At 45.4% G+C, this 18,036-nt stretch overlaps 2 protein-coding genes across 2 annotated transcripts in view; one reads left to right on the top strand and one right to left on the bottom strand.

Annotated features, from left to right (window-relative positions):
• ITSN2 (intersectin 2) overlaps positions 1-2,226 on the top strand; it is an 84,707-nt gene extending 82,481 nt beyond the window's left edge. Inside the window, exon 40 of the mRNA XM_074152976.1 lies at positions 1,024-2,226. Coding sequence (XP_074009077.1) covers positions 1,024-1,181 — 158 coding nt within the window. The 3' untranslated portion in view covers positions 1,182-2,226. The remainder of the gene's footprint in view (positions 1-1,023) is intronic.
• Positions 2,096-17,016, bottom strand: FAM228B (family with sequence similarity 228 member B). The gene is given in 10 exon segments (XM_074152977.1): positions 2,096-3,621; positions 5,441-5,585; positions 5,691-5,778; positions 6,633-6,710; positions 10,360-10,557; positions 11,226-11,300; positions 13,057-13,155; positions 15,259-15,366; positions 16,818-16,950; positions 16,952-17,016. Coding segments are annotated over 10 exon segments (1,035 nt in total). The 3' UTR covers positions 2,096-3,575.
• Positions 17,017-18,036: the final 1,020 nt, after the last annotated feature.

The raw sequence follows: 18,036 nt of genomic DNA, 5'->3' as shown, positions 1-18,036 counted from the left end.
AAAAATGCCTCCTTGTTCGAGGTTCAGAAGCCCTGCAGAGCCAGCAGCTCTGGGCAGTCCCAGGTCAGGTTTGACCCCACTCTGGCTTTTGTATCAGACACAGAATGATTAGTTCGTCAGACTGGGGAGACAGAAATTGAAGAGAGAAGTTTTTCTCTCTCACTGTAGGTGCCTGAAAATAAGGTGCTGGGTTATTATCAAGCTGTTGCATAGCAACTGCTTGATAAGCTTTCTTTTTTTGCTTGGAAACGGAACACATTTTTGGCAGTCAGTAGCTTCTAGTACTTTTTAAAAGGTTAAGTGGTTTTTCAGGGCTCTGACACCCAGTTGATTATTTCAGATTTGCAAGGTACTGCCTTGACCTGAGTTGCCCCGTGTGTAACTACAGCTCAGGCTTTTCTCCTGTGAGGCAACGTGACTTCCCCAGGCTGCTTCTCCCCGTTGGACAGCTGAGGCTGTTGGGTTTTCAGTTCATGGTAAACTTTTTAATGCACACAAACACACCGAGATATTTATATATGAAATGGCCACAAAGAGGGTATCTAATTTCTGAATAGGACTGTAAACCTACTAGTGGCAGTAATTGTTCAAGGCCATTGTTCTTGTGAGAAGAATGATATAAGCCTTATTACAAGTTGGCTGAGCCAAAATAGTTGATTTTATTTTATTGTCTTCATAGCACCACAGCTGACTTCTAAAGAAGTTCCATCACTTAACCCTGACCTTCCAGATCCAAGACAGGAGAACATTTGAAACTGTGGTTCTGAAAGGGAACTGTCTTTTTAAAGCCCTGTGCCATAAAGCCATGTTTTCCATCGTAATTCCGTAGCATTTTTGTCTTCTAAAATGACCCTTTTTTGTCACCGCTGGCTTATTTACGCAGGGCAAGTCAACAGGAAGCTTGGGAGCAGTGCTCTGGAACTGGAGAGACACTACGTAGCATTGCTGCTTAACCTGACACTTTCAGATCTTCTAAGCTTAACATCTTTGCTTCATGAAATTTCTTATTCATTTGCCCAACAGATTTTTTGGGTCGCACCGAAGTTCCAGTAGCAAAAATCAGAACAGAACAAGAAAGCAAAGGCCCTGTGACTAAACACCTACTGCTGCATGAAGTTCCAACAGGCGAAGTCTGGGTCCGCTTTGACCTGCAGCTCTTTGATCAGAAAACACTCCTCTAAGAACACTTTTTTTAGTTTATGAAGGACAACTGAAGCTGACAGCCTGAACCTTTTTTTTGGTAAAAGATTCCTTGCTCCACGCTGGTTATTAATCAAGAGTTCCTGCTGCCTCGTGTTTCCTCTTAATTACTGGTTGCGTTTAGTTCCTTGCAGCATTCAAAGTTGTTGATCTATGCAAACACAAATATTACTGTATATACAGTACTATAGCTCAGTGCCTTTTTATTATGTTGGAATGTCTTGGGTTTGGATGCCAATGTTTCCATTTTCAGGGCCATAATAAGTATTAAGTAGAAATGTGGCATCAAGATGTATGTATATTTTACCACTTAGTCTAACGTATAGACTGAGGAATGGTTTAGCTCAGCACTAGAATCATTCCATTCGAAATCTGAAAAGTGATATCCACTGGAACCTTCCCGTCTCAGGATGATAGTTTTAAAGATTAAATGCTGAAGAAGCCTTAGCACTGGAGAAGTCTCCGCTATATTGTGTATTCTTTAAGAATCAAGTGTAGTTCTTTTCTTGACTTAGTTCTGCACTGAAATCAGTAACTGCTACTTGATTTTTCTTTCTGCTTCAGTTTGATTCATCATTCTCTGCTGCGACAATGTGGTTGTGAAGACTAACTAGAAAAAAAAATTTTAAATACTGTGACCCACAATAATGTGGAAAAATATTCTTCAGCTTTTGTTTTTTTTCCTAAATGTAAGTTATTTTGTGTACATTTCCTTGGTCTTGCAGACCTCCATGTGAATCTTGAAGCTTTGACATTGCCAACTTGTATATAGAGAGTAAAATATAAGTTTATTAATGTAATTTGTCTACAGATGTTTATTGATGCATAGTGATTTTTAAAAAGTATATTTTATTGTACAGGGGAATGTGAAATAATGAAAAAAGCTTAAATAATTAACTTCAAGAAAAGTTTATTATAAGTTTAAAAGGTTTCCTTGGGGGGAACTGTCACCCCACCACAGATCTGTAAAATGAGACTGGTCGAAAGCCAAAACTGTGTCTTGGCACCAAAATCAGGGATGGTTAGAAAAAAAAAAAAAAACCCACACAAAAGAGTTTGTTTATAAAGGATTTGATACATTGTAACCATTTTACTGCCTCCTTAAACTGCTTTGTTGAAAAAGCACAGCATGCAATTCCCAGCGGTGCATGCCCTTGTTTTCCATGGGCACAGCAATACCTCCTGCTGCCCGACAGTTTCACGCCCGACGGCCATCTGTGTACGCTCCTGTTACAGGGCTGAGGCAACCTCTGTTACTTTTAACAGTTCTCTGTGGTTATTTCTAATCCTAAATAAAAGTAAATCTTGGCAACTCTTGAGAGCTTGTGGCTGTTTGGAGCTTCGTGAACAAGCATAGAGAACATCCTGGTTTCGGGCTCTGACACCAGAGCTGCTGTGCAGTGACACCAGCGGGGAGACGGGGACCACACTGGGACGAGAGGGACACCAACTTGTAGGGCACCGACAGCATTTGTCGCTCAGCAGCGACTCTCTGAGAAGTGCTGGGCATCTTGTACAAGAACACTTCCCATCTCCTCTCCCCTAATTATTTCCTGCCTTCTCAGAACACACAGCGTGCATGTTAAAGTTTGATTTACTGCTTGTGCACTGCCTCCAGGAGAAAGTCCTTTGAAACCTCGGTAGTAGCCTAACAGCATTTTGGAAATAATACTTTGCAAGACATTCACTACGGGAGTTCCGATAAAGAGCTGAACAAAAGTAACCAAATGATTATTTCCTTATCAGCTTTCTAAGCTGCGCTTCTGTGCGCATCTGCTAACCCTGCACAGAGCCAGCAGCTCCTCCTTCTCCTCCTCATGCAAAGAGATGGTTTGTTCTTAAATCTTAAGGTGACCTCTTTCAGCTTCATGCAAAATTGCAACAGCTGTAGCTCAGGTTTTGTAGGCTTTGCCTTTCCCTCTGCCCACTGCTAACGCTCACACTTCTTCCTCAGCTGTAGCTGCTGCCAGAGCTGGGGTTAACACACAGATTCTGCACTGCACAGAAGAGGGCCCTACCAGATGTCTCTAACTTATTTTTCCCACCAGTTCATCGCCTTTAATACAAAGACTCCATCACCCTATAAACAGAGAACATCAGCGCTGTCTTTGTTAGAGCTGAGGTTAAGTTAAAGCACCTAAACCAGCAGTTTTTGGCTGTAGAGCTGGAAATGACAGGAGCAGCAGCTCAAACATTTCTTTGGTTGCCGGGCAACAGTACTTCAGAACCACCTGCTTAAGACAATGAGTTTATTGCAGTTTGCCAGAAGACCTGGCCTGTTATCACTTGCTTTGGCAGAAGATGTAGCATATTTTGGAAGTGGTACCTTCTGATGGCTGGGCTTGCCACTTCAGTCAGCTGGAGGACGGGTGACGTCATTGGCTCTTGCCATCTTTGTGGTGGCTGATGATGACCTTCTGCCTTTAAACAGAAGTAAAAGCTATTGCCAGGCCATGCAACATGAAGGCTGCTGTGGCCCAGCAGAGCTTCCTGTGCTGGCTCTGCCCCACACTGACACACTCCAGGAAATGTTTGTCTTTGTGACCAGTTTTCCTTCTAGAAGGTGCTGTTATCCCATAGCTGCTCTAAACACACTGGAGTAAAGCCCTAGGGGCCAGTAAGAGGAATAAAACTCCAGGGCAGGGGCTGGCAGGAGAGTGACCGGGCCTGGTTTGGGAGGCCATCAGGCCCCCAGTTTAGCTTTGACGTTCTGTCACTGGGGAGCAGGAGTTCCCTGAAGTGTTGTATATTGCAGTGGCAGAACCAGAGAGCTTCAAAAGGGGTGAATAAGAGCACTGGGACTTTAAAAAAAAAAACCAACAACATAATTCAAAATAAAATCACTCTTCGCCCATTCCAAATGCTGCTCTAGCAGGGCAGGCCAGCTTGGGGCGCTCTGGTGTTCTCAGCTTAGACAGCTGCATCACTGCTCTGGTTCAGTTCATCATTAGTGATGTCTACCGTATATCGACTCCAGTCAGCCCATACACCAAAAAAACCCACCCTGTTATGAAGCTTAGCTACAGGATGCAACTTTCTGGAGTGGTGTGTAGGTCCCTCAGCACAAGCTGCTTCTTTACAGGACCAGCCTCAAGACTTGAGCCAGAATCCAAACTATATCAGGATGGTCAAAGGACACTAGCTGAGGACACTTGGCCAAGAGAGCGGGGACAGTTTAGCCTGGAGAAGAGAAGGCTCAGGGGGATCTCATCAATACCTGTACAAATACTTGAAGGAAATATGAGATTATTCAAATATTCAAATATGATTTGATTCAATATTCAAATATGAGAAGAAACTTCTTCACAGTGAGGGTGACAGAGCCCTGGAACAGGCTGCCCAGGGAGGTTGTGGAGTCCCCTTCTTTGGAGATTTTCAAGACCCGCCTGGATGCAGTCCTGAGTAACATGCTCTGAGCAATCCTGCTTCAGCAGGGGAGTTGGACTAGATGATCTTTATGGTCCCTTCCAACTCTAAAAAATCAATGAAATTCAGTGAAAGGTACAAAGAAGACAGAGCCAGGCTCTTTTCAGTGGTGCCCAGTGACAGGACGAGAGGCAATGGGCACAAAGTGGAACATAGGAGGCTCCCTCTGAACATCAGGAAGCACTTTTCTACTGTGAAGATGACAGAGCACTGGCAGAGGCTGCCCAAAGGTGTTGTGAAGGCTCCATCCTTGGGGATACTCAAAAGCCATCTGGACATGGTCCTGGGCAGCGGCAGGGAAGGTTGGACAAGATGACTTACAGGGGTCCCCTCCAACCTCAGCCAGTCTGTGATATAAGTATGACCTCCCTCTGCTCCCCAAATCTAGACACTGATAGTAAAAAAAAAAAATAATAAAAAAAAAAATAACCCCAAACACAAAGCAAATACGAACATTAAATCCTTTCAGACCTTCCAGTAAAGTACCCAGGAGACATTCCATGGCTTGACCTGTAGGGCTGGCTGTGTGCAGAAAATGCAGGAAACGCCCCGCCAAAAGCCACTTTTTTTTCCAACGCTCAGCTTGATCATCAATGCTCTACTTTAATACATCTGCTGTCCACTCCATACCCAGAGGCTTTCCCTTCACTAGCACTCCTTTCTCAGGAGAAACACACAATAAAGCAGAATTCACCATGAAATTTAAGTTTTAGCAAATATTCTGCTCTGCAGCCAAGCAGGACAACAGCTACAACAGCCTCATCCACCATAGCCGTTGTGCTGCCTCTCAAAAAAACACCACAGCAGCTCTTACCTCTTCATTTGGTAGACCTCACTAGCAATATAGGTGTGTGGTACCTTCAGCCACTCAATTGCATCCATACGTTGCCGGCTCAAAGGAAGCAGTGGCAGTTCTGCTTTACTGAGTTCCTTCAGCTTTCTGGAGGAGTATGGTCTTCCTGGAAGGAAAGTAACAAGTGCTTCATGTGAGGATGTACTGTCACAAGCAAGGATGGTTCCCCCAATATGGAACACTTCCAAGGGATACCAATTGCCTAAAATACCTGTCTCACACTGCTTGATAATGCCTGTCTCAGCAAACTTTCTCTGAATGTCTTCCAACAGAGGATCCTGCAAAGTTGGTATTGAAACCTGTGACAGAGACGGTTATTTCATGCTTACGCACTGACACAAGCACTTTGTCAAAGAGTCTCAAAGACCAAAATCAGAGATGACTGTCAAGGTACCGTTGGTCAGCAGGGAAGGAGCATCAACCTCATTTTTTATGAATAAAAATATGAGGAGTGGACCTGAGCAGCCTGAGAAACACTCAACATCTCAGCTCCTAAGGCAGGCCATAATGCATTCAATCACTCCACCACAAAGTTAGACCATGGACACGAGATCTGATCTCCTGGAGGCAGTCATCTTGAACAACCCTGCGTGGCACATTGCAATGAAGTATCAGCTTGGTCCCCACAGCTGCCGAGGGCTCACAGCATCCAGAAGGATCCACTCCATGGATTTGTGCCCAAGTCCTACCCAACTCTTCCATTAGGTACCCAAGTCTTTTGTGCATTTGGTTGAGCTTCTGTTAAGATCATCTGCACTGTCAGATTATTTCCTTCTACAGAGCACACACAGAGCTTGCCTGGGAACTCACCAACCCTCATTAGACGGGACACTTCCCACACTGCCACAAGGAATATGAGATGATGAAGAACCCTCCCTTCTGCCTCTACCCTGCTCCCAGCGTTGCCTACTGTGTCTCCAAATCTGGGCTTAGTATGGATCCAAACTATGCTCCCAGTGAAAACCATTTTCACACACTCTTGGGCTTAACCGCAGTAGGAGCTGGGATCCCTAGTTCCTAAAACGAGAATGTGTCGCTGTACAGCAGCCCCATAGCAGCACAGCGGTAACACACTCTGGCCCCCTCTCTAACCATTAACTTCCTGCTGGTCAAAGGGTGCCTCTAAACCTCACGGCATAAACAACCATCACACCTTCCAGCAGTCTGTACATGTCTTCAGGAAGAGTGGATCGTACTCCGATGGGTCATAAGCTTCCAAAGCCACATAGCCCTGTGGGAGAAGCAGGTAGCGGGTCAGATCTCAGAAGCTATTGGCGATAAAACAAACAGTAAGAGAGCAGCCAGCCCAGGTAGGAATACAGCACTAGAGGTGATGGAGAAAAGGACTCCCGAATTTTCACATGCTGCACCTCAGAAGGAAGGTGACTGAAGTGTAACTGGAAAATTCCTCCATCCATTTTAATCTATCATAGGCATAAATACATAATAAATGATTTCATGAGGCATCCAGAAATAATTACAGGCTAAAATACTAATCATAACTAGAACAGTTAAGAAAATGGAAATTTTGGTCAAGGAAAAGGTTTTAACAGAGAAGGAAACAGATATTAGAAAGAAAAGAAAAATGAAAGAAATGACTGAGCCCCCCCCAGCCATAACCCTTGGCAAGTTACTAGTCTGCGAGATGTGAGCTCCAAGTCTAGGTCATGAGCATGCTTTCCTTCTATATGTAGCAGTAAGTCCTACATACAGGTCCATCTTATCAAGAACTCTGCCTGCAACAAACTTCATGTTCTGCAGTTCAGGTTCCCTGTGACCAGAGAGTCAGCTGGGGAACAGCAAGTACCACCACTTGGCATTCACTATTGATGCCAAGACCAAAGAACACCAGATCAAACAGCTCTCAAGAAGCCAAACAGACACTGAGGTCGACACACTGATCAAGTCTGATGCTGAGAAAGGTGTATTGCAACCATTTTTTCTCCAAATTATAATGCATTGTTTACAGCCAATAAGCCAGGACATACCTAAATTGCTCCACGTAAGAGCTGTACAGATGACAAAACTAAACATATAAGTAAAAATTAAAAAAAAAAAAAAGAAAGAACAGAGGCCATGTCTGATGCCCTAAGAACAGTAAGAACAGGGCAAGCATATAAAATACTTCTCCCTACTACTCTCAGTCATTCTTCCAAAAACTTGCAAATGAAGTTTTTCAGCTTTCTTGTGCAGACGATTCTCCACGGGTCCCAAGAAGAAAAGGGAGCATTCAGCCCACAGCCCTCTAGGTCTGAGCCCTACACAGTTCTTTTTGGCAATCTGTGGATGGGATTTCAAGTCGAGAGTTGGAAAAAACATACTTTAACATGAACAGTTCGGGAGCACTGCAAAACGAGTCCAAACCCAAAGAAGTGGGATCTGCAGTAGGTTTAAGAGGTCACTGTGTTGAAGATGCTGACATGGGCGAGTGAGCCAGGCCCCAAGGGCCTGTGCTGTTCCCAGATGCTCAGCAGGCACCTGGGCAGCTCTGGGGCTGGAGCTACTGCCGAGCACGACCATTGCTGCCTCTGCAGGGGCCTCTGCTCCCCAGGATCTGGCAGTTCCCCAGAGAGCAAGCAGCAGCTGCACTCACTCCTGTTTCTGTCCCTGGAAAGCTTTAAGCCTTAACACGCCTCAATTTGCAGAGTTTTAGTGCCACCCCTTGGTTTGTTACATATCACCTTGTTACAGTATGTGCTGAGACCTCAGTCAGTTGTGTAGGTGCTGTGTGTGCAGTACACCCGTGTTTGATCCCTTCATGCAGCCCATGTTTTAGCACTCGCACACCCCTTGGCAGAGCAACAGCCTGCTCTCAAAAACAAGTTGGAAGGGTCTCTTACTCTGCGGCATTTCAGCACACAATGCCTACAATATCCTGGACTACCAGAAGCTGAGTTGTGGCTAACACAGCGGTAACCCAGGCTAAGGAAACTTCCACCTCCTTGCAGGCTGCAGTGTGGCACTTCTGCCTGTGCTAGAAGAAAAGTAGAGCTTCTGCCATCTTCATGCTATGATCAACCATCTCAAAATGCATCTGTAGTCCATGTCCCTGGGACTAGGGGTAAGGAAGAGGTGAAAATGAAGGTGAAAAGGAGGCAGATTTAAGGCAAAAAACACACATATGAGCAGGTCGCTGGAACAACAGAGAGTTGAGGAAGAGAGGTAAAGGAGGAAGGCTCAGATGGCATGAAAAAGGAGGCAGAAAAGAGAGCTGACAGAAAGACTGAAACGGAGGAACCTGGAAGGACAGTGAGAAGAAGGTAAGAGGGGAGGAAGAGAATGGAGGAAAGGGGGAGAAGGCAGCTTTGGAAAGCAAAGGACAGTGGAGAACTCAGAAGCAACAAAGAGATGAAGATACAGCACTGGGGAGTCTGACAGAAGAAAGAGGAGCAAAACAGTGGGAGACTTGGGGATGGAATAAAACAGTTGACTGGAGAGAGGAAGAGAGTGAGAGGAGAAATTGGAAGAAGAATAGATTTGGAAAGGGGGAATCAACCAGTGACAGAGCCACAGAACAAGAAGCCTAATAACAGGGAAGAGAGCAAGAGAAAATGGACAAAAAGGGGAGGTGGGGGGAGTGCATGACTAGGAGTCAGTATATTAACCATCCCAAAGAAGTGCCTTAACTTCTATAAAATTTATCATATGCTGCCACAATTAAAGTAAACTTATGCAAATTAATTGTCCTGTTAATCTGAAGGGCTTCTGCCTGCTTTTCAGACACGCTGATGGTAGAGCCAACACCACAAAGCAGGGAGAAAAAGTGGACGCTGATCATTGCTGCTGTGCTTGCTTAGGGAGAAGGAGACATCCCAGCAGATCAGTCATTTCTTTTGGAGGACACCCGGCAATGTCCTGATCTGACACAGAAGCTTGCAAGATGGACTGATGCAAACCCAGATATGTACAGTACTCCCAACACATCCTAAATCCCAGGACTTCAGCTCTTTGTCATTACATGCAGTTTAAATGCATGGGTCTTTCACATCAGACCTTTGAAAAAGAGATTATTTGCTTTCATAAAAACACCACAGCTCCCATGACATTTTCATTTCTGGATGGGAAGCTTGTTTACAGCCTCATAACTCCACTGTGCAGTGGTTTCCACTGACAACAAAAAGCCTGCTCTAGATAAAATACTATTCTATTTGTGGCAGATGATGTAACCGCTCTTATTGCTCTATATATCCATCCCTGAGATGCAGCAAGTTGAGTCGTGGGATCTGATACTCAACGCTGGAGTCAAATTCAGAGCAAAATCAAGAAAAACAGCAAGTATTTCCTACAGCAGCCACAATTTTTATGAGTACTGAAACACAGGGAACTACAGAATCCATGAGTTAGGTCTATTCACCTGCATGCAGACTTAAGAAAATTGTTGCTGTCTCCCTTGTCCCACCCTTTTTTCTTTTATAAAGCTGGATCAGTAGCATCCAAGGCCATGAAATCATTTCACTCATGCTCTCCCAACATACTGCAGTACTGCTCTCACTGTACTCCTGAGACATGAGAGTGCAGTCCACTCCCTGGTCACAGACTCGGCCTTTGGTTTCAGCTGACAGAGCTCACGGTTTTCTCTCTAAATGGTCCAGGTGACAGAGGGAAACTCACCACAATATGGTGTTTCACCATATTCAGACCCCAGCACATGCTCACTGCACCAAACAGCACTATTGTTTGTATCTGATGGTGAACTTAAACAGCTATAACGATGTATGTCACCATTACAGAAGTGCTTAAGAAGAATAAGTTACAGGTAACGCACATCTGAACTCCAGGCCACTCAACTGAACAGGAAATAACAGCTAAACCCCTGATCTTGTCCACAACCCTTCTGTGTGCAACCCCCTCCATGACAGAAATTTACTTCTCATTGGTACCTTCTTATTACGGTAGTTTAAATAGAGAGAATGTTGTTGTTCTTTCCTTTTCCGTATTTCTTCGCTTGACTGGCTGTCCATTTTGTCCTGAATTTTCTGCAGCAGTGGCTCTGAAACATCCTCAAGCCATTTCTTGTAAAGGATCTCCTTCTTTCTCAGATTTAAGAAATCATTGTGCCTCAAATACCTGTCCACCTCCTAAGTAAGAAATGGAAAATAAAAACCATACAACCTATTGACCAACCACGTTAAAGAGTCCACGGGTGAAGCTATGCAGCTTGGCTGGCCTGATCCGACTGGTCACTGCTGCAAGGGCCCTGTTTTCCAGCCCTTCTTTCTGCTCCTCCCTCTCTCCACTTCCCACCTCTTGTTTCCAAGCGCTCCTTTGAACGAGCTCTGGCATTCAGACTCTTAATTTTTAAGCTGTTGTGCAAGACTGGCAGAAAATCATTCACTTTCTCCCACCAGGTTAGTGAGCTGAAATCACTTCAGAGCAGGGGTCTGATAAACACTAGACTGTGCAACACACGCAGCAGTAGGACCTTCTCCCTGCAGCACTGGCATTCTGCTAGATCAGATCAGCCCTCCCACCCTTTATTCGCAGGCCCACCACCACCATCTAATCACCCACAGAACAAAAGTTAGGTGCAAACAGGCAGGTAAGTCAAAGACACACGATATTTAGGGTCACCACTTCAGCCCTATCCCTATGCACTCATAGGGATATCCCGAGGAGACTGAGGAGGCCACAACTTAGTCTTCCAAGAATACAAACTGACATGTTATCGTGAATCACTGATGGAGAGAAAAAACATCAACATGCAGGAAAGCACATAGCAAGTGAGAGAAGAGTTATCACTTCTTACCCTCACAAAGTAATTTTCTCTGTCCAAGATGTGCTGAGCAGAAGCAATGATGTCTCGACTTTCATCAGCTGCTTCCTAACAAAACATCAAACACATGAAGTAAAAGCAGGACCACAGCAGGAGTTAGAATTATCTTTGTTTTCAAAATAATTACTTGTGTTGTAATTAAAGGCACATTACACCATAACCCAGATGGCAGAATAGCACAGGTAGGCAAATCCTTGCATGACTTGCTCTGAATAGTTAGCTTAAATGTAGAAACAGAGGATGATACGCGTCTGAAGAATCCTTACAGAACCAAAGGAGTTAGGTCTCTTCTTCCTGAAGAAGAGAAGGCTTAGGGGGAACTTCATCACAGTATGCCAGTACTGAAAGGATGGCTACAAAGAGGATGGAGGCTCTCTCTTCACAAAAAGCCATACGGAGAAGACAAGAGGCACGAAGTGCAAGTTGCACTGGGAGAGGTTTAATCTCAATATTAGAAAGAAATTTTTTACAGTGAGATCAATCATTCACTGCAACAACCTCCCCAGTGTGGTAGAGTCCCCATCACCAGAGGTTTTCAAGATGCAACTGGAGAGGGTACTAGATAATCTCATCTCATATCCCTTTCCCACAAAAGGATGGACCAGATGATCTTTCAAGGTCCCTTCTATGAGTCTATGATCTTAATTAGTCAAAAGCTTGTTTAAGGTTTTATGGGAAACTTTTCTACACACCAAATTGCATGGAACTCAATAAAGCCACATCAAAAGGGAGGGTAGACCTTATCAATGCTTATAAGTATCTAAAGGGTGGGTTGAAGGAGGAGGGAGCCAGACTCTTTTCAGTGGTTGCCAGCGAGAGGACGAGGGGCAACGGGCACAAGCTGGAACATAGGAGGTTCCACTCAAATATGAGAAAAAACTTCTTCACAGTGAGGGTGATGGAGCCCTGGAACAGGCTGCCCAGGGAGGTTGTGGAGTCCCCTTCTTTGGAGATTTTCAAGACCCGCCTGGATGCAGTCCTGAGTAACATGCTCTGACATGCTCTGGGCAATCCTGCTTCGGCAGGGGAGTTGGACTAGATGATTTTTACGGTCCCTTCCAACTCTAAAAATTCAGTGAAATTCAGTGAAAAGGGTGCAAGGGATCAATAAAACCCCTTAGACTGCTATTTCCAGAGTTCTTTGCTCCCCTTTCCAATGATAAACGTATCTCAAATTTTACACTTACACAACATACACGTAATGTGTATGTTTAATGGTTTGGGCACACTTCTTCAAAGAAAGATATATAAATATAGATATAAAAATATGTTCAATCCTACCCACTCACAGTTTAAAGCACCTCTTGTAGTATCAGACCGCTGCTTACTGAGTCAGCAGCCTACTCACGCACACGTAAAGCAGGCTGCGATACCATTCCTGACTGCACTAATGCTGCTGACCAGCATCAGCTTCTGGCTTCCTCTGCAAGATTCATGCAGTATTTGGATGCTCAACAGCCCCAACCTACAACAAGCTGACAGGAAGGACAGAGCACACACATCTTCCTGTAATGCACATTTCAGAGCACGCCTAGGAGGCAGGGACAAAAGCACAGAGATGTTCCTGCAAAGCAGGAGTTCCTAATGAACCCAGGCACACTGCTGGGGACAGCAGTCCTGGAGAGCAGACAGACAGACCAGATCGCTGCCTAGAACTTCAGCCCGTACTAGGTGGCCAGTTCCAAGACAGGAGCTCAATTGCAGCCAAATATCCTGGGATCCCAGTTAGAGATATTGGTTTCATGTGTCCTAAACTGGTTCTTCGTAGTAGAATCTACAGCTGAAGGAATGTACAGTCACTCACCTGCCAAGGCCTTTGCTGATCACATTCTCTCACAGGTCTTGGAAGTCCTAGTAGCCAGGTAGTGTCTGAGCTATTCACAGTACACATTGTTGGACTGGTCTGGGAGAAACATTAAAAAACATTCAAAACCATATAAAACTATTGTATAAATAGCAAAAAACCTAGTTTTCTTACAATTCCCACTAAACAATGAAATAAATCTCTAAAGGAATTCTAACAGCTGATACCAGCAGCATTTTCCTATCACAGTATGTTAAACTGAGAGAGAAGAAGTATCAGGTTTATAGTCAGTTAATCCCTCTGACAGTAACTGTCTTCATCTCCATGGACAATGGATACTGCATTTTGTTTCAAACAACAAAGTGATCCACAAATTATTTCAGAATGCTTGTCAGCTTTGAAAACATTTCAGAGTTATCAAATTCCACCTCCTGACTTTTCCTTCTTTCCTTTGTGCCTTTTTCAATTACATAAAAGTCACTTTCAAATAACCGCTACATTCCACCACAGGGATGGTTGCATTTTAGTGGTTTTTAAAGTTAGTTCTACCAGATTAACTTATGCTGAAGCACTAACTCTGAGCACCAGCCAGGAAATTCCATCTCCTCTATTGTACGTGCACCGGTATATTTGGATTGATTTTATAACACAGAGACAGTAGAACTACAGAGGCAGAATGCCCTTTACAGAAACCTCCATTTAAACCCCTATTTATTTCAGATTCACTGAAGACACGCTGTTTCGAGGAAACGATGAAGTCACAAAATTACTTAGGTAAAGAGTGGACTAAGAGAAAACCTTCCTTCTGCAGAGATACTGACCTCCACATTCTTCAGCCAGATCTTTCAGCTATGAAAAAAAATAATCTGTTTTTCAATTATTTTTATCAACATCTAGTTAAAAGAATCTACAAAGACTCTCCGAATCAGGTATCTGTACAAGTACAGATACCTTTTTTTTGTACAAGACAACTTTTAAGAGTTTATTCTGTCCAACCCTACACTTCAGTGATACTGACTCCCCACTGACCTCTCTACCCTGCAGATTCAAACCTCTTATCATTGGTTGAAGGTGAAGCCTTTAATCCACATCTTTATTTGTTTCATTTCATATTCCCTGCTCTTATAAACACATCTGCCTGGATATTCCTGCCTCCTCATGGAAATGCTTTCCTGTCTTTTCTGACTGCAAGTCAGAAGCCACAAGAAATCATACGTTGGAAGGGATCTCTGGAGGTCATCTGGTCCCACTGCCTGCCTGAAGAACAGCTAACCCCATAGACCAGATCCCTCAGGACCTCGCCCAGACAAGTTCTGAAAATTTCCTTCCTCAAATTTGCAAGCTCATGTCCTTCACTCCAACTGCTTCTATAAAAGAAAAATCCTCACTTCTGCCATATAATCCAGGACAAAACAAGGAAAAAAGCCAATGTAATGCACACGGTATCAAAGACTTTCCTTCCCTCCTACGTTACTTTGTGAGATTTCTATTCTTTCATCAGACACAAGGAAATCTGAAAGATTCTCAGTGGAAAAGGTCACAACGTCCCATTCCTCTACTGTATTTTTTTTCAGCCCCTATAAGACAGCTTCCAAAACCAGAAATATACTAGCCTTAGCATTGTGGCAGGAGAGCAGGAAACTCCTCTAACATGATTTCCTGCCTTCTCTGAACAGAGGAGAGAAAAGATGCAGAGTAAAATACGGGCTTACAATTAGGACACTACTACATGATCTGGAAAGCAGGTAGGTACCCTCCCTCTCTCCATCTGGAAATCAAGAGTTTTTTATTTTTTTTTGTCTACATATGCCCTGTTGCTTCCACAGTGTCATGCCTGCCATGGAGGCTGATATTCCCTGTGAGAAGTTCCCTGCTCCGAAAATGATCACCCCCTTTTCCAGACAACTCAAGTCTACTAAGTTCCAGGGAATGCTGTAAAGCGATCTGACTTTGTGGTCTCTAAGGAGCAGGGGAAGGATTCTCACAGTTTATTCTTCATCCTGCAATGACCAATTAAAGGAGGCTGTGCACTATATTACCTACATGGATAAACAAGCACACCCTGATTAGCACTGAACTAATTTTTGATATAAAATAAACAGGCAAACAGTGAGGACCAAAGAACATCTGGATACCCGAGGCGCTACAAATTTGGTATTAGCAAGTCAATGCACCATCCTATGAGCAATATATCCTACCTACCTGCAAAGGTGCCATGGGCTCCTGCTTCAGGCCATCTTTTGCAGATTTCCTTCCACTCAAAGCAGTTTTCTTCTTCTGAGATAGGGATGGTGTAAATCCCTGGACAAGCTTAAGATGAGGAAAATACATATTTTAGTAGTTTCTAAGCTTACAAAACAAACCAACCAACCAAAACCCCCACACTAGCGTCCTTTCCATCTGTTTTCAGTAACTTGTACTAGGACTCCATCCATCTTACAAAGAGAGACTGAGCCTTTCTACGAGAATAAAGCAAAGACGTTTGCTCTCATCCCAGAGGATTGGGACCCCAGGAAAGACAAAACAGAGCAAAGAGAAAAATCTGCCTGCTGCAGTAATCTGCCTTAAAGACATCACAAGTCTCTAGCTGCAGATTTTTCCCCCAATCTCAGTAACTAAACCCGCCACTGAATCTTAATCCTTTCTTTTTCCATTTTGTTTGGACTCTTGCTATGAGATGCCAACTCTGCAAAGGCAGAGCCCACTTGTATGAGACACCAGCTGTTTTGCAGGTCTTAAAACTGAAAGTTTAATCACGTGTTAGGACAGAAACACAGTAAAGGATTGCCAAAGTCTGAACAGATAAAACAAGATTTGAAGCTATTCTAATAGTTGTGCCCACAAATGCTAAACCCCGTGAGCAGGTTGGCAGTTCTGTGTAAGAACATGAGAATAACCCTCCCTAAAATTTCTTGTAAGACACATCTGCTTCCTACTTTGCAGTCAGCAGTGCAGCTTTGCATCAGCAATTTTTTTTAAAGACAGATTTCTCTTGCCTCATGCAGTCAAGGAGAACGTTCTTCCCCAGACGCCCCAAAATTCACACACAGGTCTTAGCAGCAGCTCTGAGAAGACCAATTTTTATTATTTCTGTGAGAAAAAGTAAGTATCCTTACAAATGGATACTCAGTCATCTCACAGGCCCCTTTCTGACAAAAGCCATGGGCCATGCCTGTAAGCTCAAGTGTCACCATCTCCTCAGCATAGATGGATGTCAGCCTCTGCAAGCACAGCGGGCTGCCTTTACCCGTGGCTTGGTCCCCTCTGATTCTCTCAGATGCCAGGACAGAGCATGAGAAGAGAACCAGCCTCCAGAGGAAACAGTGCAGCCCTATGAACAGAACCAATTAGCTTATGAATGCCAAGCTAAAGGGTAACGTGCACACGTCGAGACGGTCCACAGGCCTGGCCCCTCCACCTCAGAGGCAGCGACGGGCTAACACCGGTGAGAGGGGAAAGGCGGGGCCCCCTCAGCGCCGCAGGGACCCAGCCTGCCCAGCACCCTGCCCAGCCCTGAGGGGAGTCCCACAGGCCCGGGCGGAGGTGAGAGCCCCGCGTTCGCCCCGTGCCATCACACCACCGTGGCGGGGTCCCCTCACCGGTTCCAGCGAGGCTCCGGGAGGCCCCAGGGGCAGCGGGAAGTAGCTGCTGTGGGAGCCACCGCCCCCCCGCGGGGAAGATGGCGGCGGCGGCGTCGCCTCCCCAGACGCCTCAAATGCGCTTCACACCGCCCCTCCGTGTCCTTCCGCCGGAGAAAATACGCCCTCCCCACCACTCCCCGCCTCTCGGAAAGAGCAGAAGCCGCCCGTGGGGTCAGCGATCAGGCTGCCCGTGGGGACAGCGATGCGACTCCCCGGCTGCAGCAGGCCCAGCACATACCGGCGGCCGTCCCGCCAGAGGCGGGGCTGAGCCGCGGCCGGATCCCTCCGTGCCCCGCCGCCCAGCGTCCCTCGCTGCCATGGCAACCCGAACCTGAGCGCCCTCCCCGAAGCGGGGCCGAGCCGAGCCGAGCGCCTTCCTCCCTTCGTGAGGTAAAGGCCCATGGTTGCTCCTCTGGGCGGTGGGGCTGTCTCGGCCCATGGCGGCCGCCGCGATCCCGGGCCCGGGAAGCGCCCGGCGGGGGCTGGAGGCGGAGGGCAGCCCGGGGGAGTCTGTGGGCAAAGGGCCGCGGGGCCCGGCCATACCGAGGCCTGCGGCCTCTGCCAGGCTCGGTGTGGCGCTTGGCGCCCGGTCATCAGCCCTGACTGCAGTGTCTCTCCATCCTTCGGGGTTCATAATGCAAATACATCCTCCCTGCTCAGGAATTAATAATAAGTGATCCAGCCTAATGTCTTTGTGACAGGCCATTCCCTGCCTGATAAACCCGACAGCTTTAATTGCAATATTATTGTCCTTTCCAATACCCTCATGTAAAGCAAACCCTTCCAGGATACGTAGCAGTAAAGGCACAAGGTTTATCCAGAGTTAGTTTACTCAATTCTATTGCAAGATTTAATGCATTCTCGTGTCATACTTCATGAAACTAAAATTGAAACTTAAAGCTGATGTATGAGACGGCTGTACTCCAGTGACAAGAAAATACGACTTTCGTACTCATTAATTGTAATTAGAACACAATGGCACAAACAGAGCGGTGGGGCTGCAGTTTTTGCCAGTGCTTCGTTGTAGCTGCCCAGGACCGAAGTGACCAAGATGCCTATGGGCAATTCTCTGAAGATTTAATCATCATCTACCTTTCCTTGTTGCTGCTTACGCAGGCAGATGGAGATATGAGAGAAATGTAAGGTTTATTCCCAAGCAGCACCCCAGACAGGTCATGTCGCACCGACCCAGAGGTCTAACAATAACCATGTTAGTGCCGACCGTTTAAAAATAAAATAATCTTTGTTTTGGGTCAAACCTGGCCCAAAAATCACCCTCAGCCCCCTTATTTTTGCTCTGATCTGCTGATTGTAGCAAGTTTTATCCCATTTCTTAGTG

The sequence above is a fragment of the Numenius arquata genome, chromosome 9, assembly GCF_964106895.1.
Source record: "Numenius arquata chromosome 9, bNumArq3.hap1.1, whole genome shotgun sequence".
In the NCBI taxonomy this organism is placed as follows: Eukaryota; Metazoa; Chordata; class Aves; order Charadriiformes; family Scolopacidae; genus Numenius; species Numenius arquata.
Note: the sequence above shows the minus strand (reverse complement) of the source record. Positions and strands in the feature narration are given on the sequence as shown.